The 25,983-nt window shown below is 35.6% G+C and overlaps 1 protein-coding gene across 1 annotated transcript in view; it reads right to left on the bottom strand.

Moving 5' to 3' along the window:
* Window positions 1–25,983, bottom strand: part of EYS (eyes shut homolog) — a 1,533,253-nt gene that overhangs the window by 776,031 nt on the left and 731,239 nt on the right. The window contains 1 exon segment of the mRNA XM_073224289.1: window positions 12,310–12,333. Coding sequence (XP_073080390.1) covers window positions 12,310–12,333 — 24 coding nt within the window.

Here is a 25,983-nt window from a genome sequence, read left to right as displayed (position 1 = left end):
AGAAGAACAGGTTCTAGAAGAAGAAGACCGTATTACTGGGGGAAAAAAACCAAAAGAATATATTTCTGGGCTTCTCTAATATAATGCTAGTTGTACCACAAAGACTATACGCATATACACTCACACACACCTATATTTATCTTTATTTCTATCTACCTATCTATCTGGCTAGTCTAATTTTCAAAATGATTTTGGTGCCTCCCGTGGTATCCTATTTAAGTGTCTAAGTATACAAAGATTTGCATAGTTTTTATGACTGCTGAAATAAGGTATGATGAGCTTCTTTCATAGGATGAAACATGTTTTAGAGATCTAAAACCAGTCAGCATTTAGTTTACAATTGAGAGAAGTGTGATACATTATCTTTATATTCTCTAAACAAAGTAGTCCAACTTACACTTTCATCAACAACTACTTACCAACTGTCTACAGAATGCCAGGTGCTATTCTCAGCATTGTTGATTTGTAGTGTCACAGACAAAAGTACTGGGATCAAGAAAAACCAGTAACAACATCTGCCTTTATAGAGCTTACATTCCAGGAGGTAGGTGGATGATAAATGAGTAAATGAATGAATGAATAAATAAATATAACTTTTGTAAAATCTATCAGACAACTAACCAAAAGTGCTAAGGGTGAGTGGGGAAAGACAGGGAAGGGGAACAGGGCAGGTGGGTTTCAGGAGGAATGGCAGTTTTAGACAGGGTGGCCGTGGAGTGCCTTCCTGAGATGGTAACACCTGAGCAAAGAAAATGGAGATGAGGGGTCAAATCTTGACCTGAGTCCCTGGATCAAAGAGTCCTAGAAGGAGGGACGGCAAAGCTACAGGGCAGGGACAAAGCCAGACCTATTCACTGAGAACATTCATTCCATCTCATGACCAGTACTCACTGCTGCCCTTGAGTGGGTCAGCAGGTCTCACAGACTCTAAGAATTGATCAGTGAACAGCAACAAAAATCTCCTTTCTTTAGGGAGCTCACATTCCAAGGGGAACATGACATTCTTTCAAATTAATTCTTTCTATTCTATCCACCATCCTTTTGAAAATGAGGGAACATTGTACACTGTGCTCTTAAAATTTACTATTTAGGAAGCAAGAATAGTTTGCTAACCTCAAAAGGGTACTTTTTACAGGCCATTTAGCTATAAATATAAAGCACTAAGAATGATTTTGACAGGCATACGTTTGGCGGGTACCACGGTCACATGGCAATCTGGTTTCAGTTTTCTTAGTTTTAGTTTGAATTTTCATTCCATATTGACAAGGCCTCACATTTGTAGGGCTTCTGAGTTGGAACCGGATGGAATTCACAACGACACTGATTTTATGAAGATGATTTCCTAGAGTCTAACACCCAGTGAAGGCAGTTTATCCAGACGTTACACAGTTCCCAGAGTAACACATGCTGTCCAAATAAAATAAATCATGGGTTTAGGGAGAAGCTAAAGTATTGTCAACTGGGTTGTAAATGTTTCAACATAATAAACAAGATAGTGGAATAGAAATGGCTCCACAGTTGAAGATTCCAGTTTGTGATGGAAGGAAAAAAAAAATTACCTGCTTTAAGTAGGAAAGAGAACAGAGCGCTGTTCTGTTCTAACAATGGAGATGGTCTAAAGCAATAGCATATATTAGGCTCGTCAGTGTGACTAACGGTGGCACTCTATAATAAAAGCAAAAGATATTTTAAAGAGTAAGGGGATGGATCTGACAGCTCACAAATCAGAATACTGGGCAGCAAGATGAGGACATGTAATTGGACGCTAAGCTAATGTACAGTTAATTTCTCACCACCCAAGGCAAGAGACTATGGGAGATGGACAGGAGTGTTAGCAGGTTTGATAAAGGAAAGAGGCACAACATGGGATAAAGTGAATAAAGACAGAAAGAAGGTGACATGGAAAATATTACTTTCATGTAACTTATTTGAAATATCAAACTGAATTTGACAATTCTGAATGTATTCACAGTTACCGTCTTGAATAATATAGGGCTAGATTTAAGCACTATTATATGTTGCCTAAAAATATAGTATCTCAATATAAAAAAGCATTTTCTCATAGCCAGGAAGGGAAGGCATTTCATTAACACTGCTTCCCCAAATACTCCTAGAAAATAACATCCCTCAAAGGATTAAGTATTCTTATTGACCCAGGTGTTTGAATTAAAGTCTTTCTGTGGCCATTTAAATCAACTGTAACTACTATTATTTTGACACAATTCTATTTTAAACAAATTTGAAAAGTGATAATTTTTTTCTAGAAAATGAGTAAATTGAATAACAGCTTTCCCATTTTCCTTTCATTAGGCCACAATATTTTTCATCTAGTGTTATACACAACTTCTGAATTGGTATGATGGGGATGAAATTTCAGTTTTAGGTTGAAAACACGTGTCTTTCAAATTCTGAATACTTTCAGGTCAGTATATCTGTAGCAGCTACTTTTTATATTAAAACTTGGCAAAAGATAAAATATAATGGCTCCAGTGATGAAGATTTTAGAGGAGGAACTCTCTTTTCTCCTAAGAAATTGAGCAACTAGTTCAAGAAGAACAAGTAGTTCAAGCATTTCAGAGAGAGGCTAGCACTCTACATAAGTAGTCCATGCCCTCACTGTCCTTGACATTCTGACTCAAAAGTCATACTGTGAGAACCTCATCTATTCCTTACCCTTGTCAGGCACACATGCATTTACTACAGAAAAACAAGACAAACATCAAAACTCTTTCCGAAGAAACCTAACAGTAGAATCAGACCAGTGTGGTCAACTTTAAAAACCAAGAGTGTCTGTCCATCTCATAACTAGACTGCTCAGAGGTATTTTCTGTTTCTAACTGAAACAAAAATGGCACTGCTAGATGCTTTAATAATATTTATTGCCTCATATTTGTGAATATTGCACTACATCAATGTCATCTGTGGTGATTCATAAATCACAGAGCAATAAAGCCAACTAATCAATCTTATGTTCACTCTCTTCACGTTATTGTCCCCTTTTATTTGCTGATGCAGGAGCTCTTCCATATGTTGAGGCAGCATCTGCAATCTATGTATCATTATGCTTTATGTCTAATATCACTTTCTGTAAATCAATGTCCTTCCTCCTTGAAGATGGCCCTGGGCAGTGAGCTGCTGTCTGTTCAAGTGTTGCCACAAGGCTGGATGTGTGGCACAGCTTGCCGTCCCTTCTGTATTCCGAGGAAACACATAGGTGATGGTCTGTGGCCTTTCACAACTTTTGTCTCAGCCTCGCCCTGTTATTAGCTCTATGACCCTGATGAGTCGACTCAGCAGTTCCATTCTAATCACTGTGCTGGGTCCAGTGATATGCAATCTTCTACCTGTGATTTTCATCACTATCGCTGTGTCCCTCTACTTGACATTCACCTTCACCATAACGTCATGGTGGTACCACTTCTATGAGCCTCTGTCTGCTAAAAAATAAATTCCTGAGGATTTATTTGACAGTCATGATGTTCTTGTTGTTGTCACTTTTGTTATTTTTATTTTAAATGTTTCATGCAAAGGGGTAGGCTGCAGAATGTACTTAATGCTGTTTGGACAGTGAGCTCGAGGAGTTCAGTTGATCTTAAACTTGATTTAAGAGGTTGGAGGTGAAGTTAGATGCGTGTTAGTTCTGCAAGCCATAAAGGCTGGGACTCGTACAGGAAATGCCATTAGCGATTCTGTGTTTTGTTTCTTTTGCCTGCCAGCCTCTCAGCACATACAACTTGCACAAAGTTTCTGTAGCCTAACCTATGAGCACAGGCAGGTGACAGTAGATTCCTGGGAAAGAAGAATTTGGATTGCTTTCAACTTTCCTATCACGAGTGCAGATTTTTAATTTTCAGCAGAAAGTCCATGGTGCAAATGGAAATATGTCTGCCTTCATATTTTACAGATGCAATCTAATATGTGTTTGATGTGATGTCACTTCAAACCTCCAACGTTCATGGCTGCTCCAAAATCATAAAGCATACAATCCTATTTCTCAGGAAAGCACAGTTTATGTCTTAAAATCAGATTTCTTTTGAAACTTCACATACTAGCCCAAAGCATTAATAATGAATGAGGAAACTACACATTCTTTGGTAATAATATCAGAGTAATTTCACAGTGAGTTTTAGATGTATATGTATACATGTATATTATTGCATATATCAACTGACAAGCATTTAAAATGTGAGACCATTTTATAGGTTAAATTCATTTGCAAATTAATAAAAATTTCAAAATAAAAGAGCATTCCCTAGCACAAATATACCACTTTAAAGTAAAATTTAAAATAAGTCTTCAGATTTTACTAGAGAAACTACTGAGGAAGCAATTTATCACAAAATTCTGTGTAGTATGCACAAAGCTGACTAAGTTAGGATCTTAACACTAGGCACTTGGCCAAAACAAAACCAAACCAAGTAAATCAGGAATAAAACAAAACCAAAAATAGATAAAAAGCAAATAACTCATTTATTGGGTACAAAAATAAAGAAGAAAGTAGAAAAAAGATAATTGTACCAAATTCCTCTTCTCTCTAATCTTCCCATTCTTTGTCGTCATTGGGAAAATCTCTACATCCAAGATCTTCTCTAAGATGAAGATGGCTTATAAAAAATGAGATACTATCAGTTCCCTTTGGACCATAATTTTACTGACAGTAAGTCTTCATCTGCAGTTCCTTACATCAAGTAGGAAGTCACTGTGGCAGAAATGGGTAAACAAGTGATAGCTGACTAGACACATAAAGCGGTACATTCATCCTGCTTACTGAGGAGAGGCCATCAGACATTATGCCGTTTTCCTACTGTGCCCTGCCAGCCCAGTCCACTCCCATCCATCAGAAGAAAGGGCCAATCCCCAATGCTTTGTACCTCTTTGGCTTATTAATTCTCAGACTCATTCAGAGAAACAACAATTTAAATCATTATCCCTTCAGTTGATTTATCTTCATATAGAGATAAAGTACGTCTCAAATAAGAAAACACTTTTAAACCCTGTCCTTATTAACAATGCAATATTAAATCTTACTCATCTATTCAGACAAATGTATTTCTAAATGTAACTCTAGGTCATTATTACTTTTATGTCTCTTTTTTCCAATTAGGAAAAAAAAACAGTAATATATGTGAGGAATTTCTTGTATAAGTAATCAGAATGGTAAAAAAAATATGTAGAAGTTGTTTTTCGTAAAAATTCAGTTTCTCTTTTTGGTATTATGTTATTTCTTATTTTAGATTTATATTTCTAGGTTTTTTAAAAAGAATTTTAAAATATTTTTACCTGCCCTTTCTCTTTAACCAGAAGAGCTTACTTGAATTTTTACATTGTTTTAACACTAGCATTTCTTTCCCCTTACATATTTGGAAAATGATCACATTTGCCTCTTTCTACAATGGTCACTTAGAAATCTGGGAGGAGTCACGGACCCTTACCTTCTCTAGTTTGCCCACCATCACTTCCAGCCCTCATGCATGCGCGCGCGCACACACACACACACACACACACACACACACACACACACACACACACACACACACACACACACACACGCTAGTAAGTCTCCGTTCTATGCAATCTGAATCTTGCTTTCACCAGCCCACTAAAGCTGCTTTCCACTATCAGTGCAATTATAAAAACCTTACTAATGTTTCCTCTTTTTTTTTTAAAACCTCTTTAACTAAGTTTAAAGTCCATAATCATCTTTTTGCCTTTTAAGGCTTTTCTCCCTTTTTGTACCATGAAACACACATAGTTCTCCCCATTACTCTTGACCGCTCCTTTTCCCTTTCTGCAGATTCTTGCCGTGGAAGCACCCTGCATGTCTGTCTTTGCCCAGATTTTCACTTCACATCTCTTTCTCCTCTGTGTTCTTGCACTTGTAATATCACTCATCCAAGGAATTGTCCATAAACTCGGCGCGTGTGACTCCCAAGGCTGTCCCACCGCCTTTCCACGAACTACAGGAGTGGATCTTCAGCTGCCGGCTGGACACTGCAGGTTGGTATCTTGGCGGTACCTTAGATATGACCAGCCAGGGACTTTTCAACTTTCCATAAAAATGTTGCTTTAAAATCTTATCTCAATCACATTTTAACAATGTTGGTTTCTTTAATGTTCCCTCTCTGCATGGACTGAGTTGGTACTATCATTCTTTTCCTGTGTCCACTTCTGGCCTCATCACTGTTAACTTTCACTAGGAATTTATTTCATATCTTTTCCTCCCCTGACCTCTGCCAAATAAATGTATCTGCTCTTTTGGCATGAGATACCACTTATTTCTGATATTGCCTGCACCTTATCTCCAAACTAGAAATAATTCCAAATATTTTGCATTTCCTTCTTGGCATCTCTAGTGAGTATTAGATGGATGTCCCAACATATTAAAAATTAATATCACATCTCCTCTGACCTGTTCCTCTGAGTCTTATTTCATATCTGAGGCAGCATCACCATCCCCCGAGACCTCCAGCCCAGAAGAAGTTGAAGACATCATTGAATCCATGTCATCTTCCACATCCATTTTATATCCATGTCTTACTGATTTTACCTTCAGAACTGCTTTGATTCACCTGTTCCTTTCCCCTTCTGTTTTCATGCTATATAATTTCCTGAGAGCTATCCTCATAGAACATGAAATTAATCATGTCAGTACTACGCTGATGCACTTTAGGTAGCTTTCCAATGCCTGCAAAATTGAATCCGAACCCTTTATCATGATGCAACATAGAGAGCAAAGTGTTTCAGCAGCTTCCATCTGTGGTCGACACCTTGTTCCAGATTGAATGAGCTCTTACCTTTCCCATGTGTATTATGACCTGACAGCTTCCAAGACTTTTCCTCATTCTGTTCCTTCTTTACAAGTTGCCTTTCATCTTTTGCGTTGCCACAAAAACCAACTGGTCCTCCAGGGTCCAATTCAAATCTCACTCCTGTTTTGGGAAACTGGCCTTCAAGCACTTCCTTCTCCACACCACCAGGCAAGATGAATGTTTTCTTCTTTGAGAATTCAAATTGTTTGGTTGCTATGATGGGTAGAATGTCTATTGACAAGTTCTCTGCCTTCTTGTAAATAAGCTTCTGGGGGGCAGAGAAGGTCTAAATCATTGAATTCCTTGTATTTCACCCATTGCCTTGCACTTGGATTCATAAATATTTATTGAATCAAGTAAAATATTCTAATCTTTTAAATATGCAAACATAGTCTGTGTACCTTATTTAAACAAACATGGCTTATGACTTAGTAGCTAATTACAGACAGATATTGTGTACCTGTTTTGTTTAAGGTCAGTGTCACTATATTTCTACCAAAAGGATAACGTAGGAAAAGAAGAGATCCTGCTTAGAAATACCCTTGGAAAGGATGCCTTTTTTCTTATGGTAAATGTAAGAATAGAGCCTTAATTCAACCACAGAACAGTCCTATGTAAAATTTAATCCTGCAACTCTATTGAATGGAGTTAATGGTTATTTCACATGAGTGATAGTGATGTACTAAGATTTAAGGAAGCGTGGGGAAGATAACACAGTAGAAAGCAGATGTAATATTTAAAATATAATTCCTCTAGAATGAAAACAGAATCTATAAGAAAGGCTCCATAGAAGCATAATGTTCCATTTCAGGCTTTGAAAACAGATTTACAAATGAAACATTTCATAAACAACGAGTAATGTGCACTTAAAGAACCTCACACAGAGGAAAATCACAACAGAGCATGCATAATTTGTCCTATAGCAATCTTATTTTCTAGCAAGAGCGATGAATCCCATTACCAAATGGCAAACAAAGACTGAAATCTTCTCCAGAAGAATAAGGAGGTAAGAAAATAACTGTGATGAGTTTGTATGTCTATTTCTTAACTGGCAATAGATGTAAACAAGTAATTTGAAGATTATTTTCATCAAGGTATTGATATAAAGGTCAGAATATCAGGTCACTCATACAACAGAATAATTCACCATATTAAGTACTGTATCATTCTGGGGGACACTCATAATTTTCTGTATTGTATGATTCTATGTATTTTAATAGATATGTTTCCTTCAACTTTGCCACTCCCTTCAAAGTACGAAATTCTGGAACTTAAGTTTATTAGATTTGTACTTACTTATTTGTGTAATATAAACCTTGAGCCATCCAGCAGATTACAAGCTTCCTCATGACTCTCAACTTCCTGAATCAACCTATCATCAAACAGTAGCCTTGTCACCTATGGGGTTGCTAGGGAATATGGATTATTGGTGCTATTTGCTCTCTCTCTCTAAATGTGTTACAGTATTCACCTCCATAATTATACTTTTGAAACTAAAGTGGAAAAAGAACCCTCAGAGGTATTTTGAATGAGGATGTAAATACAGCTTAATAACATTGTGAACAGTAAAGGTGAGGTTGAACAACACAATAAACTGACTATATTTAACAGTCATATACACAACAGAATACTGCAATAACAGAATACATAGTTTTCTCAATTGCACATGGGCATTTTTCCAGGACAGACAATATGCTAGGCTATAAATTTAGTCTGAATACATTTTAAAGGGTAGGTAATATACAAAGTATCTTTTCTGATCACAATGGGATGAGGTCAGAAATCATTAACAGAAAGAAAACTCACATATTTGTGAAAATTAAACAATATACTCAAGTAATGAATGGATCAAGGAAGAAATCACAAGAGAAATTAGCATATGGTTAGAGATAAATGAAAAAAATATACAACAAAAAAAATCACAGGACACACTCGTGAAAGGGGTGCTAAGGGGGGCAATTTATAGTTATAAATGCTTATATTACAAAACAAAGATTTCAAATCAGCAACATAACTTTACAACTTAAAGAAATAGGAAAAGAAAAAAAAAGCTAACAGAAGGACTGGCAAAACTTTAGTTAGCTAGACTAAAAAAAGTAGAAAGACCCAAATCTCAAAAACCAGGAATGAAAATGGAGGCTTTAATACCAATTCTACAGAATAAAAGGACTATAAGAGATTACTATGAGAAATTGTACAAAAAAATTGGATAACCTATACAAAATGGACATACTTATAGAAACAAAAAAACTACTAAGATTTATCCAAGAAGAAACAGAAGATTTGAATAGACCTGTAACTAGTAAAGAGATTGAATCAATAATCAAAAACTTCCCAACATAGAAAAGCCTTGGAGTTGATGGCTTCAGCAGGGAATTCCAACAAACATTTAAAGAAAATCTCACACCAATCCATCTCAAACTTTTCTGAAAGAAATGAAGCGATGGGAATACTCTCTAACATATTCTATGAGTCTAGCATCACCTTGATATCAAAGCTAAAGAAAGACACTGTAAGAAAAGAAAACTGCCTATCAATATCCCTTATGAGCATTGATGTAGAAATTCTCAACAAATTCCTAGCAAATCAAATTCAACAGCGTACTAAAAGGATCATACCATATCGTGAAGTGGAATTTATTTTTGGAATGCAAAGATAGTTCAACATACGAAAATCCATCAATGTGATATAGCACATTAAAAAAGGAAAGGAAAAACCTAAAGGATCATCTTAATTGATGCAGAAAAAATGTGAAAAAATGCAACATCCTTTCATAATAAAAACACTGAACAAACTAGGAATAGATAGAAACTACCTCAACATAATAAAGCCATAGATGAAAAACTTACAGTGAACATCATACTCAATGGTAGAAAACTGAAAGTTTTTCCTCTAAATCAAGAATGAGTCACAGATATCTGCTTTTGTCATTTCTATTCAACATATTACTGGGAGTTCTTGCCAGAGCAACTAAGCAAGAAAAAAAAAATGAATTGGAAAGGAAGAAAGAAGTAAAATGGTCTCTGTTCATAGATAATTGGTTTCATATGTAGAAAACTCAAAAGATTCCATAATAAAAAGCTGTTAAAATAAATGAATTCCCCAAAGTTGCAGAATACAAAATCAAGGCATAAAAATCAGTTGCATTTCTATACATTAATAGTGAAGAACACTGTAAGAAATTAAAGAAAGCAAAAAACAAAATGAAAAGTTATCCAAAACAAAATTAAATAAATCAATCAGTAGAAAGACATCCATGGGAATGTAAAATAGTACAGCCCCTATGGAAAAGAGCATTATGGTTCCTCAAAAAATCAAAAATAGAATTACCATATAATCCAGCAGTTTCACTTCTGGGTATATAATTAAAATAATGGAAAACAATTAAAGAGATATTTGTACACCGATGCTCATAGCATTGTTCATAATAGCTAAAATGTGGAAACAACCTGTGTCCACTGACTGATTAATGTGATAATTAATGTGATATAATAATTAATGTGATGATTAATATGATATATACACATAATAGAATATTATTGGGGCCAAAAAAGTGAAATTCTGACATATACAATAAAATGGGTAAACTTTGAAGATATTATGCTAAGTGAAATAAGCCAGCCACAAAAAGACAAATACTGTATGATTGCAATTACTTGAGAGTAGTCACATTAATAAGGATAGAAAGCACAATGGTGTTTTCCAGGAGCTTGGAGAAGAAATTAATGGGGAGTTACTGTTTAGCGGTTCTAGAGTTTCAGTTTTGCAAGACCTTTTTGAAAAGGTCTGGAGATGGATGGTGGTGATGGTTGCACAGAAGGAATATACTTACACAACTGAAGTGTGTACTTAAAATGGTTAAGATAGCAAATTTTTATGTGTATTTTACACAATAAAAAAATGGAAAACAATTAAAATAAGTTCTGTTTTTATGTTTACAAGGATTCTATCATTTCACCTCCACGGTATCTGAGTCCATGATTACATCACACTCTGCTCAGGCAATGACTTAACACTGCAGCAGAACATAGGCTTCACGCATATCTGCTGGACTATATGTGAGGACACATATGTAAAATAACTCAAAAGACTAAGGAATTCATTTGCAAAATGGCCTCATCACTGTACTCCTCAGGGCAACATACCCAACTGAATATCACAAGATCTGTATCATCATGTCTCTCTATTTGACGATGGAATTGAAATCACTTCTAAGGCTGTGTAGTATTATGAAACACAAGTGAGGCAAATTAGATTATTGCTTAGTAAATGTTCACACCCTATTACTTTCCATAGCAGGAATGTATTTCCTTGTCCCACTGATGTTGGGCATAGTCACATGACTTGCTTTGTCTAATGGGACAATAGTGGAAATGATAGGAGCAGAATTTGAAATGTGTTTGTCTGATTTGACTTGGCCTCTTGCACACTACCTTTTTCCATAAGAAGAATACACCTCAGGTGGTTGAAGGTGTAAGGCGCATTAGAAACTGGTGAGCTCATTTCACAGCAAGGGAAGAAACTGAGCCACGTCTAGACCAGCTAACCTCCAACCAATTCACAGATGAGTAAAAAAACAGATCCTTACTGCTACATGCTACTGAGTTTTGATGTGGTTTGCTATACAATGTTATTATGGCTGTAATTGACTGATACACTAAGAAAGAAAGGCATTTCATCAAAACACACAGAGAATGCAGATGTTAAAACTTCCTAGTTTGTGAGACGATAATTAATGTTTTAACTGGATGAAACAGTTGAAAAAAGTGAATGTTTAATTTTGCTATGCATGTAAATATCATGACTAAAGATTTTGAAAGGTAGAGCGCTGAGAAGCTTAAGAAAAAATCAGCAAATATGGGTAAATCAGGAATTTTATTGGTGAAAGGAAGGGAAAAAATAAAACTCAGGATAGAAAGGGTGTTAGGAGAGAGAGAAGGCTTTTGGTTTTGTTGTTTATTTTATTTTTTTCCTCTAAAGAATGAGAGCACCTAAAAGATTTACAATTACAAGAGAAATACCAATGAACCATGAGAATTAAAGTGCAAGAGAGGGGGTTACTGACTGATTTTAAGCAAAGCCGTAGCTCTGTTTCAGCCACAGTGAAAGACAGGAAACAAATGCTTCCCGAGGGGGAAAGCGGAAATGGGAAATGCTGCCCGTAGATTCTAAGGACCTGAAGAAGGTGTCATCACACAGGTTTGCGTAAATGCAAAGACCAGGGATGGTGCTTGGCTCGATGTGTGTTTGCCACCACAGGGTAAAGGGGTTGTGGGATTGAATAATTTGGAGAAGTCTGCACACAACCTCTGTGGGGACCTGTACTGTCTGTTTAAAATGTATGTATAGGATGATAGTTGAGGAGGCACGCCTGGGTTGTTGCCTGGGTCAAAGCGATGGTTTGAGACCAGGACTGGATAAAGCGAGTTCAGGGAATTATTTTGGTCTGAAGGTCTTTCAGATCTAGCTAGGCCATCTCCTGTCTGTCTCACTAGAAGACCTCATAACTCTTCTGACAAAAACTCTTTTGTGGTAGTTTGCTTTCTTTAGTGGGGTACATTAGATTAATACAGCAAATAACCCCTCCACACACACGACAGGAGGAACATGCTTCCCTGTTCTATTAAATAAATCTTTCCTTCGAACCTTTTGTATATTGTTCCATGTATCTCCATGCCTCTCTCCCTTCATCACCTTGAATGTTCATGTCAATTCTAACTTTCTCCAAGAAGCTCTCTTTGGTTACTTTATTACCTGTTGATGCTTTATTATATGAAATTGTTTAACTCTTACCATCTTTCATCGTTTCCTTGACATAATACAATTTTTCATCTTTCTGTCTTCGTGAGTCTTTCCACCGAACTCTTTTCTCCCCCCAAGAATAATTGCAAACTCTGTGACAAGGATAAGGGTAGGGGAGTGCACTGACACTTTCATCGTCTCTGCACAGAAGTCTGCTGGAGACTTTATGAGTATCCATACCTATTTGTGTCAATAACAAAGGTAATAATGACAAGGCAGACTTTAAAAAAATGACATTATTCACATTATTAAATATCACGATCTCTTCTTCTTGGTAAAATTTATTCTAAAATCTGAACTTAAAGCTAAAAATCTCTCTGAAGCAGATAATTCAATGTCTGGTGACCACTTGCTTCTATTTTCCTATTTTCAGTGTAGAGTAACTACAAATTCACCTTGGAAGGAAGAGAGTCAAAGAGATTTGCTCAATTGTTTCATCCTTTACATGAACAAGATAACCCTTTATTTTGAAGAATAAGGTGCAAAGATGTCAAAAATATAAGTTATATGAATTATACTAATTTATTTTTACAGGCAAGAACAATTTTTTTTAAATAAAGGAATATGATACTCTCAAGATTGTTGTATTTAATACCATAATAAAACAAACAAAATCCTGAGAAGAGGACTGCAAGTTCTAGCAACAATATTATATTCTAGTGCTTATGCAACCTTTAGCCTTCTGGTCTCCGCTGCAGGTGTTTTAGTGGGGGGAGTGGGGTGGATATATGCTGCTGACCATATAAATAAGTTCTTTTCTCAGCAAGGTAATATGATTCAAGACCTTTTTAAGGACTGAAATGAATAAAGCCTTTGTGACCTTCACTCTCAAGAATACACTTTTTATCTGTGAAAATTATCTATAGAAAAAATGGTTCAGACACTTTAAAGTTTTGTCTGAAGTATTTCTTAGCAATTTTTGTTTATAGAGAAAAAGTAGGTGTCTGGTATATACAAAACACAGAATTTTTAGTTCCCAATTTTCTTGCTGCCTTTTATTTTCAGAAATACTTAAGAGCAAAAAGATCAGAGTAAGTTAATGTCTACAGCAAAAATTTGAAATTTTTTGTAAACAACCCATTGTAAATTGTTCTTCCTTATGATCTTTTATCTAAGTATTTCTACAGTCCATTTACAAACTTTTATAAAAGTTGAGGCCACTCTGCCCCATTTTAACTAATTTCTCAAAAAAAATACTGATTTTCTAATCTTAAACCAACTGTGCTAGGATGTGTGTGTATGTGTGTGTGTGTATATACATGTATGTGCATCTGTGTTCTATTATCTAAGGAGCGGAAAAGTCTTAGAAGCCTATATTATTATTCTTTTGTTCCTCTGTTTTCCTCTAATATGACTGACTTTGCACAGAAGTATATTTAAATGAACCTAAATATATTAATGGAGTGAGTAAGTCATGCACTTTACAGGATATGTTGATATCAAGCCTAAATCACTCAATTTATGATAGAGTGTAGGTTAAGCTTTCTAACTTTTCTGCCTTCTTACATTCAAATCTAGATAATAATACAATTGATCTTAAAATTATATGGATATACTTCTTTCAAATACTTATCTATCTATTCATATGGGAAAGAAAAGGTATATGATTTTTAAAAAATAATAATTATACTGCATAAACTATTTTAACTTACTGGACTGTTTCTATTTTATAGCAATTCAATTATGTAATGAGCTTATTTTGCTTTCTCAAACTGAAAGGGAAATGAACACATTTTAATTACTTCATATATTATTGAAACTTTAAGAATATTAGGGAAATATACAACAGAAATATTTATAATTGTTAAAATTCATGGACAAGGTCTGAGAAATTACTTTTCTTAACACGTTTAACTATCATGTAGTTGTAGGCAGCATTTTAATAATATATATGATATAATTCCTATTGATAGACTACACACTGATACAAATTTCATTTACAGTTAGGATGGAAATAAAAATACAGAATCATGATCCACGTTGCAAAATCTTAAAACAGAAGCTTATATTATAATTAGATTGATTTGATGCTCTTTTAGCATTTTTATGTTTCAGTTACAAACTGCTAACTTGGTCTAGACAGTTCTATAAAAGTGAATTAAATTTAGTATTCATAATTAACTAGCTCTATGCTTAAAAACTTCCATTGAAGTTTTCCCCTTTGGCCCGTTACTATTACTATTTCACATTTTCTATAGCATCTCTCCTGGTAAGCCAAACATTTTCCTTTGTAACTGCTTTTAACATTACCTATCTATTGTAAAATTATTTCTTTTTCAGGTGTTCCTGTGTTTTCTTATTGGTAATATTTATTGAGTATCCATTCTGGGTCTTACTACTGTGTTCGGACACTGAGGCAAGGACCAGGGATACAAAAGCAAACCTCAGACAAGAGAGCCTTGTGAACTACCAGAGAAGACAGAGATTGAGGGAGTAACACCAGAAAATGTAAAACTACAGTTTGTGGTAAATTCTACAAAGGAACATTTCGTGATCTCCTGAGGGACATGTCATTGTCTGGGAAACAGTGGGATATGGTTTAGCAGATCATATTCTTTTACGATATTTCGTTGCCTGGTAGTTACCATTTTAACTGAGTATACTTCACCTTCCAAATTGTATGTATCTCAAGTTGGAAAGGAACAATGCAATGTGCAGTGTTTTATTCATTACTTGGAATCTAGGCATGCAGAATGTGTGATGGAAAATTTGTTAACATGAATGCAGACTGAGATCATCACTGTGGTAGAAAATTTACAATAATCCACTGTGACATGACATGTCTCGGGAGATGGATCTTTACAAATGTCATAAAAACAAAATACATTTCTTAAGCAAGATCACCTAATAGACATCATTGATATTAGTCTTACTCCTTCCGTAACTCAGTAGTTTTTTAGTATTTTCACTATATATTCTACTTCTGGATGAGGCCAAGTTTTAATGGGCATATATAAGAGATGAAGCTATACAGCAGTCAATTTTAAACAAGCTGGCAACCACACTTTGATCTACTAGAGATCATACAACGATCATGTTGAAAAATTCCTTGTAAGCAAAATTCGATCACCTCCCACATGCCCCCCATTTGGTTTAGTCCTTTGCTGTTGCCTTCTTGAAATTTGTAATAGTTGTATCTTGGAACCTGTGTTTTGTGTGAGGTCTGAGAGGACAATGGGGCCTATGAAGAGGGCTGCTCCTTTGTGTAGAGCATGTCCAATTCTCCATGAGTACAGAGTCCTGGGAGACCTGTAAAGGGCAGGTGTTCAGCAAGACTCAAATCCAGAACAGGGAAGGGCACTACATTTCACACTGAGTAACCATAGGAGGTAAAAGTACTGAGATATCACACTTTCCATTGGAACCGGTGCTGCCTTTAAATGCAGAAAGAACATAGGAAGTTCTAAGAAAACATGAATCCCCAAGGAACTCCACTATATCCTTCCTTACTTTGTTACTTCCTTGTGTTAGCCAACCACCGAGGCAGAAAGCCATAGTTCCTTTCCTTTGTAGTCCTTCCTTAACTCATGATTACACCAGCGGTGAAGAGGATGGCAGCCCCTGTGCTATCGCGAAGAGAAACAAGAAGAGCCAAGTCGGTTCGCGCAGCATTTCCACTACTCTGGTTAGAATGAAATGCACCTTGTGATATTTTGCTTTCAAGTTAAAAGCTCTTACATTTGCATTTTTAAGCTGGCATGGTATAATAGAAAGGCTCAGTAGTAAAATCCATGCTAAAATTTGAAAGTTTTAATCTTTATTTAGAACAACAATAGTAGCAAATAAAACAAGTCTAGAGAGAGAGACCATGGAAGAAAGGAAGAAAATATATTCTAGTAAGGTCAACAGCACTTTTTTCTCATTGTTTGAGTAAAACAACGGGGTCCACAAGTTATTTAACTGGTCCGCTATAGCCACTTATAATCAAATAGTCTTTTCTGTCCTTCAAGAGGAAGGGGTCAGTCATGCCACAATCATTCCATCAACAGTCAATTCAGTCACATCCCAATAACTTTATAATAACCAGTACTTTGTTTTTGAAAACTAAAGCTATTTATTCAAATTAAGAAATTAAAACCATTTCCTAGAGAAACTTTTAAGTCAGAACTTGAAAAATCAAACAAAAGACAAAGGTCAAAAAAGTAAGGGGAATTGTTTGTATATTTCAACTAAGAAGATAGATGATCATTTTATGGGTTACAAAACTGATTTTCTTATAAAGACCAAAGATTACTATTATCATGACCACATTAAAAAAACTCTATGGTACTAATATAAAAGTATATTATTACCAGAGTGATTTGGTTAGGTATTTTAATTGCTGATGGTATGTGACAGATTGCAGGTCTACTAAAGCATTCACAATTATTTTCTTCACATCCTGGTTCAACCTACGCTTCTATGCCAGAAGGTACCATCTAGAATCACTACTTTTTCTATAACCAGAAGGATCTGCAATTTTCTGACATGAATCCATCATAGCTATCCTGAATAACATTAAAACATTGCTACTTACCAAAAACTTCTGTAAGGACCTTAAAATAATGCTATCATCCCTCCAAATTCTCAGAAATTCCAACCTATAGTTAAAGATAAACATTAAAGTCCTAGACTAACTCTATTAGGACTCTATCATTCATTTTGGGAAAAATAGAAACGATGCTCATCTTAGGAAAAGAAAATAACTGAATAAGAAATAATATTTTTCAAAGTCTCATTTCATGTTAATACTTTCAGAGAGGTGTCCCTATTTACTTCTTTACTGAGTAGTTACCACGTTTATATTGAGCAATGAAAGCTATGAAATTATGAAAAAATGACTGTAGCCAAACACATGAAGCTACTGAGGTTACACCAAATTTACATAAAATACAATTATGAACAATTCTAACAAATTTCCTAGGTTTTGGAACACATTATGAAGTTTACATTACATGTCAGATTATTTTTCAACTTATAAAAAATGAAAAATACATGAGAATGACTTATCTTAGTCACTGAGCCTCAGTACTTCAGTGTAGGGTCTGGGAATCTATGACAGTTAAAAGATTAGTAGTTTGTCTATATTTCTAACATTCATTAAAAATTAACATTTCTGCTCACCTTGGAGAAGAGGGGATCTATGGGAGCAGAACAAAACACTTTTTTGTGTCTTTTGCTTTTAATGTTGTCTTTTATTTTAGTTTTGTTTGGGGACCTAATTAAACTTGTATCCTGGCATAATTAAGCAGAAGAGAGACTCCAGAGCACCTGTGCCAGGGAAGGGTAACAGCTCCACTCTTGCTGGCACCTCTCCCGTATCCTGGGGCAATGTTCTATGACGCCTGTCACTGCACTGTAACTTTGCAGACCCCGCTTACACTCACGGGTCTAGAATCTGTCCAGAAAGAGCATTCGTCATCAGGTCTACTTTTTTTTTGTTGCTGTTGTTGATTTACAAGCAAGCCACATTCTGTCTATGGGAAATAGCCAATTCTAGCATACATTCTAATGAGGAAACAGGTTGAAAAACTGCCATTTTTCTTATTTTGAGAACTGCACGCCCATGAATGGGATCCTGCTTTACAACACTATGTGCACAAAATGCTTCATTTTCTTGGCCACACACAGTTTGCAAATGGGGAAAGCCCTACATTTCATTCAGTGACTTGGATCTAGGCTGAGACCATCCATTACACATGCAAAGTCAGTGATGCTTTACAAGCTATAGCTCAGGGCCTACACATTAGGATCTGTTAATGCAACGGCCTCTTCCTCTGTTAATATATATATTTATTTGAAGAAATTATGTTCAGGATTCAGATGAGGAGGAGAAAAAAAGAGGCATTTTGAAGGTAGGAAGAGACAGTAACTCTTCAAGACTAGGAAAAAAAAATCAATGAGTTTTATGAGTAATTATAAGCTGATTACGTCTCCCTCAAAATATCCTCCAGAGAGTTACAGGACCTCAGAGTGGCGTCATGAGGCACAGAGCGAGGCTGTTCATGCACACAGTTTTCCAGTCTTGTCAAACCCTCCCACATCCCAAGTCAGTATGAAACCTGCAAACTCGCCAGTGATAAAAGATTTATGTAGGCAGGACAATAAGGCAACTCAATAGTAAATATGGAAGCTTGAAGATCTGAACGTTCTCTCCCTTTTCTCCAGCACTGGGCTGTCTCCTAAAGGTTACTTGTTGCTCTGAGAGGAGACTGGAGAAGAGATTAAAAAAATGACCCCAAGTGAATTTCCATCCAGCCTCCTAAGATGGAAGCTGAGAAGAGATAGGCTGAGGCTGAATAAAGAAAAACAATATACTTGAGTTGATTGTGTAAGGCCAGTACATGCTTTATAAAAGTTTGTTTCAAAGTATTCTGCACACAGACAAGTTTGTAATTTATTTGGAACTTCAGTGGTAGTCCTACAAAATGATGGAGTACTTTCATAAATATGCCATGTGTAGGTAACAAAAGGTAAAGCTAATCAGGTTCAGCCTGCAATACCTTTTGATTTCACATCTGACCAAACCGCAAAATTGTTACAATTATGTAATGACTACTTTGTTTGGCAAATCTCCACATACATGTTCTTAGTTCTGTGTCCTGTAGAATTTTAATATACTTGCTGTCCAGCTTCAATTAAAAAGAATAGCATACGCCATTCTCGACTACTGATATTTTAGAAAATTCTCTTCACAAATGGCCTATTATTCCCACTTTACAAAGGAGTGCCAATTATTTTGCAATCAAAGAGATGTTCATCTCGAGATTAAATGCCGTATAACTTAGGAGTATTCGTGGAAAGTGTGAATATAGCCATTCATTGTTTCAAACAGCAAATGTTTTCTAGAAAATTTGCCTGATTTTTTTATATGGAAATACTGTCTACATTACATAGGGCTGAAATATTTAGAATTGTTACAGAGAAGAATCAGAAAGTAACTGAAGAACCATTCTCATTTTAAAACAAAAACAAAGCAAAATATAAATTGAAAAACAGGTGAAAGATGCCAAAATAGTACTGCTCTGTAACTGAAATGTAAGTCACATATTTTAATTATTGTTACATCACTCTAATAAATAGAAAATTCTATCAAATCATTTTCTCTTTCTACAGTAAGACAATTTTAATACATAGATGACTCTCTTTGCAAGTTTTGACATATATTCCTGTCTTTACAGACTGAACAATGCTGAGGAGAATTTTTGCTTCACTGGCAGTGTTTGATCAAATCAAACTTTCATGAAGAATCTTATTTTCTAACATTTAGAAAAATAAAACAGATATTTTACCATTCAATGAGCAGTTGTTTTAGCAACAAACAAACAAACAAACAGAAATCCTAAGCATATCATCTGGGAGTGTCATGTAATCATTTTCTCCAGTTGGCAAAGAAATCAAGCTATGACTGAAAACTACTAGGGCCACACATCACTAATTTATAAATTGAATTTTCCAGTTAAAAGAGATTTAAATCCCAAACTGGAAAAGACTTGGAGTGAGAAACAGATGCTGCTTGTTCTGTGCTTCTCATCAGATACTGGATCTACAGAGGCTGTATTCAAGGGACACAATCAAAGCATCCTGTCACCTGCCCAACATTGGGATATTTGCTAGGATAGCTCTCAAGGGTCACAGTCAACACAGTACTGAAAGGACAGCTTCACCACCTGGACATGACTCACATCCAAATTTAAGTAGATAAAAATCTATCATGCACATTAATATGATTAGATATCATAAAATAATGATTTATTAAAAATTGAGCTAACAAGGCAGCAACTGTCAGGTGTATATGAGTATAAAATGCATACACATATGTATATTGATGAAAATAATACTAGTTTGACAATATGCATAAGTAAAAAACAGTTTTCTGCCTTTTGAGGAAGAAATAAAACATGATCAAGAAATCTTTCATCTCAATTGGATCACTGTCTAACCCCATACACAAAAGTAAATTTGAAATGGATCAAAGACTTGAATGTAAGTCATGAAACCATAAAACTCTTAGAAAAAAACATAGGCAAAAATCTCTTGGACATAAACATGAGTGACCTCTTCTTGAACATATCTCCCCAGGCAAGGAAAACAAATGCAAAAATGAACAAATGGGACTATCTCAAGCTGAAAAGCTTCTGTACAGCAAAGGACACCATCAATAGAACAAAAAGGTATCCTACAGTATGGCAGAATATATTCATAAATGACAGATCCGATAAAGGGTTGACATCCAAAATATATAAAGAGCTCACACACCTCAACAAACAAAAAGCAAATAATCCAATTAAAAAATGGGCAGAGGAGCTGAATAGACAGTTCTCTAAAGAAGAAATTCAGATGGCCAACAGACACGTGAAAAGATGCTCCACATCGCTTGTCATCAGAGAAATGCAAATTAAAACCACAATGAGATATCATCTCACACCAGTAAGGATGGCTACCATCCAAAAGACAAACAACAACAAATGTTGGCGAGGCTGTGGAGAAAGGGGAACCCTCCTACACTGCTGGTGGGAATGTAAATTAGTTCAACCATTGTGGAAAGCAGTATGGAGGTTCCTCAAAATGCTCAAAATAGAAGTACCATTTGACCCAGGAATTCTACTTCTAGGAATTTACCCCAAGAATGCAGCACTCCAGTTTGAAAAAGACAGATGCACCCCTATGTTTATCGCTGCACTATTTACAATAGCCAAGATATAGAAGCAACCTAACTGTCCATCAGTAGGTGAATGGATAAAGAAGATGTGGTACATACACACAATGGAATATTATGTAGCCATAGGAAAAAAAACAGATCCTACCATTCACAACAACATGGATGGAGCTAAAGGGTATTATGCTCAGTGAAATAAGCCAGGTGGAGAAAGACAACTACCAAATGATCTCACTCATCTGTGGAGTATAAGAACAAAAGAAAACTGAAGGAACAAAACAGCAGCAGAAGCACAGAACCCAAGAATGGACTAATAGTTACCAAAGGGAAAGGGACTGAGGAGGACGGGTGGGAAGGGAGGAATAAGGGTGGGAAAAAAAGAAAGGGGGCCTTACGATTAGCATGTATAGTGTAGGGGGCGCATGGGGAGGGCTGTGCAACACAGAGCAGACAAATAGTGATTTTACAGCATCTTACTATGTTGATGGACAGTGACTGTGAACGAGGATGTGAGGGGGACTTGGTGAAGGGGGGAGCCTAATAAACATAATGTCCTTCATGTAATTGTAGATTAATGATACCAAAATTAAAATTAAAAAAAGAGAAATATTTCATCTCAAAAAAATAGTTTAAATTGAAAAAAGTATAAAGAATGGACAATTATCTGAATTGTTAAAAAATTTATCTTTGTAAATTGCATACTAGAAGTTCTTGCTCTTTCCATGTATACCAGACAGACTCTTGCTCAGAATTATTAAATTATTGTAAATAGATATATTTGTTATTTAAAGCTCAGAATAGACATGAACAAATGTCTATGTTTTCTTATTTCTATAAAATCAAATTCTCATGCAACTCTACATGCAATATAACAAATAGGAAACAGTGTCATACATTCTGCTCCCCTCTGTGTCCTTATAGGAAGACAAAGTAAAACACACTGATCATAACTTAAAAAGGAAATTCTTTCACTCTTTGCTTTGGAACATGTCAGTTAATTTTGTTTTCCAAAAAGTTCAGGAACAATTCTCTAATTAATAAGCATCACAGTGGCTGTTCTGAGAGGCATGTAATAATACAATGCATGCTATTAATACAACGATGGGGAAATGGATTTAAAAAAATAGGTATATATGTCAATATATTCAACATCAGCTATTTATGAGCTTCATAGGGGAATGGAGATTTAAAGTGTGGAAAATAAGAAGCAATATATATATTTTGTCAAAAAATTGTGTTTTTACTTTTTATTGAGGTGAAATTCATACCACATAAAATTAACCATTTTGAAGAATATATTGAGATGGCATTTAGTCTATTGAAAATGTGCAAACTTCTATCAAGTTCTAGAACACATTCATCTCCCCAAAAGAATACCCTGTACCCTTTAAGCAGACACTTAAGAAACAATGTTTTACAACTTAACTAGCTACTGGGATACAGAACATTTGCACCACAAATAAAAAATTTGGGAGAGGGAAACTTCATATGGTTTTTGAAATACTGTGATTCAACATTGACAAATTCCTCTAATTCCAGTATTTTTAATTTGAGTGCAAGTATATACTGTAAATAGTTTGCTTTATATGAAATATAATTCAAAAGCAGTTACAAAGAGAAGAGTAACACTTAATTTCTTCAACTCAAAGAAGAGGCATCTCCATGTGATGGTCTCATTCCATTTCATGTGTCACACACATTCTCAGGCAGCCCCTGAACAGTAATCTCCCTGGCATGAAGCGGACCCCTTAGGGGACACAGAATAGGAGCCACCGGCATGTTAGAGGGAAACATTAGAACTTTTATTTCTCATAGTTTTACATTTCTATTTGGGTTATGCTTTTAAATGTTTATGATAAAATAGTACAATAGTATATCTATATAGTTTTTAAACAAACTATTGGGAGAATACGATTAAAGAATTTGGGGGCCATTAGGTTTCTAGTCCTTATTATGTGGTTTCCATGGATACTTCTTAAGCATTTTGAGTCAATTCTACCCCAAGGTACATTGTTAGCAATCTTCTGTCCAGACTGTATATAAGCTAATGTGCTTCCTTGAATATGGATGAAGTTAAGTTTGTCAGCCCATCCCCGTTCTCTAAGTCTCCCTGCAGTCCGTCTGATGCCCTTGGGCAGAGTAGTACGGCTCACCTGCACGTTCACAGATTGTAATAGGTTGGAAAATTTGATCATTTCAATTTTCTGTGGCTGACTAATTCTGCAAGTCTATATCTGATCTTGGAAACAGGAGTACTCAGCAGATTTCTGGCCACTAAGAGCGTTCTTGCCTGGCACTGTCTTCCTCAAAGCAACAGCTTGGGGGACATAATGTTTCTCTCGCTGCAACTGCCCTGCAGGCCACCAATTTGTAACTATTCTCCAGGTAAAGCTACAGTAAGTAACACACAGATAGCTTAGTTTTTGTGAAGGCAAACATAAACTACTGTATGATTGTTGGTGAGGATCAAGGAAACCTAATACTCAAAGGATCATGTAGTCTAGGTCCAGGGTAATTATTCCTGACTCTTCAATAAGACAAAACATGGGCTGAATATAACTACCTTTAATTTCCTGAGACTGCCTTCTCTTGGCAATTCCAGTTTTCATCTGAAATCTTTTCTCTTCTCATTTCCTTTTTGATAGCCCTTATGTTAGTCTTCATTCTTAATGTGTGGTTCTCAGAGTCATTGAACGGCTCCTTCACCCCTCTAGTGACTTTTTTGAGTAATGGGTGCAGAAGAAAGCCCTAGGGTACTCAGGGCTCACAGTGGGAACTGCCTTATGGACAGAGTCCCCATTCTCTTTCCTTCTGTTTTAGGATTTCTGAGGAGGATTAGAACTATCTTCTTTTTTGTCTTTTACCAAGTCTATCTAAAAAAGAGCACATGATTGAGAGGAGGGTACTTATATGTGTCACTTAGACTGAAGTTCTGTTTTCTATGACTGCTGATGAACTTTTGGTTCAGCTATTGGTTATTTTTCTTTGATGTTCTTCACATTATATCTGTGTATACATATCTACAATGTCAAAAAAAGTAATTCCAAATAAATCCCATTAAGAATCAGAATTGATAAACATAGTATTTTATCGGGGCAGCAGTTGAGTTGCAATGTCTGATAACAAAGAAACAAATTTCTTTTAAGAAACAAGTTTCTTACAAACAAAGAAACATTTTCAGGGTAGCCTTTGTTCTTGAGCCACATATTATATTTTAAGGTATGTGAGTCATTAGGAAATACACTAAATATACCTAATTATAAAGCACATCAACACTTTTCATAGACGTTGGTATTCCAGCTAGTTCAAGATGGAAAATTCTATTACTCAGAAGTACTTAAATATCTGTTTGCTATCTTAGTTCTACACTATTTTGTGGGAGTAGGACAAGGCAGGTATTGAAAATTATGGTGCACAGACATTATCTGTTCTTTGTTTACCATGACTGTATTAATTTTAACTCTCTAAACATGTCTTTCTTGCTTTCTTGTTTAACCACCTAGAGACTTATTTACTAGCCACGCCTGGTGGTTCACATTGTTTTGCCAACTCCTCCTTAATATAATCTTTCCCAATCTCAACTCCTCTCCCTGAATTTCCACAGTCTTCAAATTGGCCTTTGTCACTAAACATTATTTACACTCTAAATATCTCACCTAAAGAAAACTGAGTAAGACTTCCCAAAGAACTCATTTATCATGCTGTTTCCCAGAAAGACAGGAATCTCTGAATCTTGTGGGGCCATAGAAGACAAAGGTTGAGGAATCAAAAGATTTAGGTTTGTAAGAATTTAGAAAATTATAACTTTCATAATTTTTAAAATTGTGTATGCCAGAGATTTTATTAGCATGTGTCTTTAGCCCTAGTTGATTATTTTAAACTGCCTTATGAAAATGAGGAGATGCATAATTACAACGTATTTTTAAAGTGTAAGAGGGTGTTAATGTACACTGTGTTTTGCTCACCTTTTGCTCATCTAACTATAAGTGTCTTCTAATATCTGATTTCTTTATTTAAGACCTGGTAACATTTAGAATTTCTTAGAGACCATTGCCATCTAAGATCAAAGAACATAGAGTTTGGAGATAGTTCACTTTTATTTTTTATTTTTTATGAATTGGATTAGGACCCCAGTGTTTAAGGTAAATTAAGTGAAAAATTGCTCCTTGCTAACATTTCATAGCTTACTACTTGCCAACATCCTATAGTGTAGGTCACGTATTTGGACCCTTCATATGCATAAGACCATAAGAAATAGTTTTGTGACTACTGTGGATTGGATGACTCAGTGGTTATTCTAATATTTTAACAAGTTTCCCTAAGAAAATTTAAAGGTTAAAAAAACAGGCTCCAGAACCTAGACTCTGTTAAGCGGATATGCCATCAGAAACTAAAAAGCAGATATGAACAGATTTGAAACACTATCTGGTCCTTGGCACCCTAGATGTTGTACAGAAGGATTGTAGGACAGCCAGGTCACGGTCGGCCCTTCTTCAGGCTGTCTCCTTCTTCCGCATGTTCCACGAAGCCGGGCTTCCAAGTCTTCCTGGAAATTCTGTAAAGAACCTTACGTTCTATGTGAAATCTCTTTTCTGCTTACACTACTTTGGACTTCATTGTCTACAAAGAATAATGCTAAAATAAATGGGATTTATAAGAGAGATAAGTGAGGCTCAAGAGGTCAAATGATTTGCTTCAGGTTGCATGATTAATAAGCAGCAGAGCCAGAAACCC

The sequence above is a fragment of the Manis javanica genome, chromosome 16 (genome assembly GCF_040802235.1).
Source record: "Manis javanica isolate MJ-LG chromosome 16, MJ_LKY, whole genome shotgun sequence".
NCBI classification, from domain to species: Eukaryota; Metazoa; Chordata; class Mammalia; order Pholidota; family Manidae; genus Manis; species Manis javanica.
Note: the sequence above shows the minus strand (reverse complement) of the source record. Positions and strands in the feature narration are given on the sequence as shown.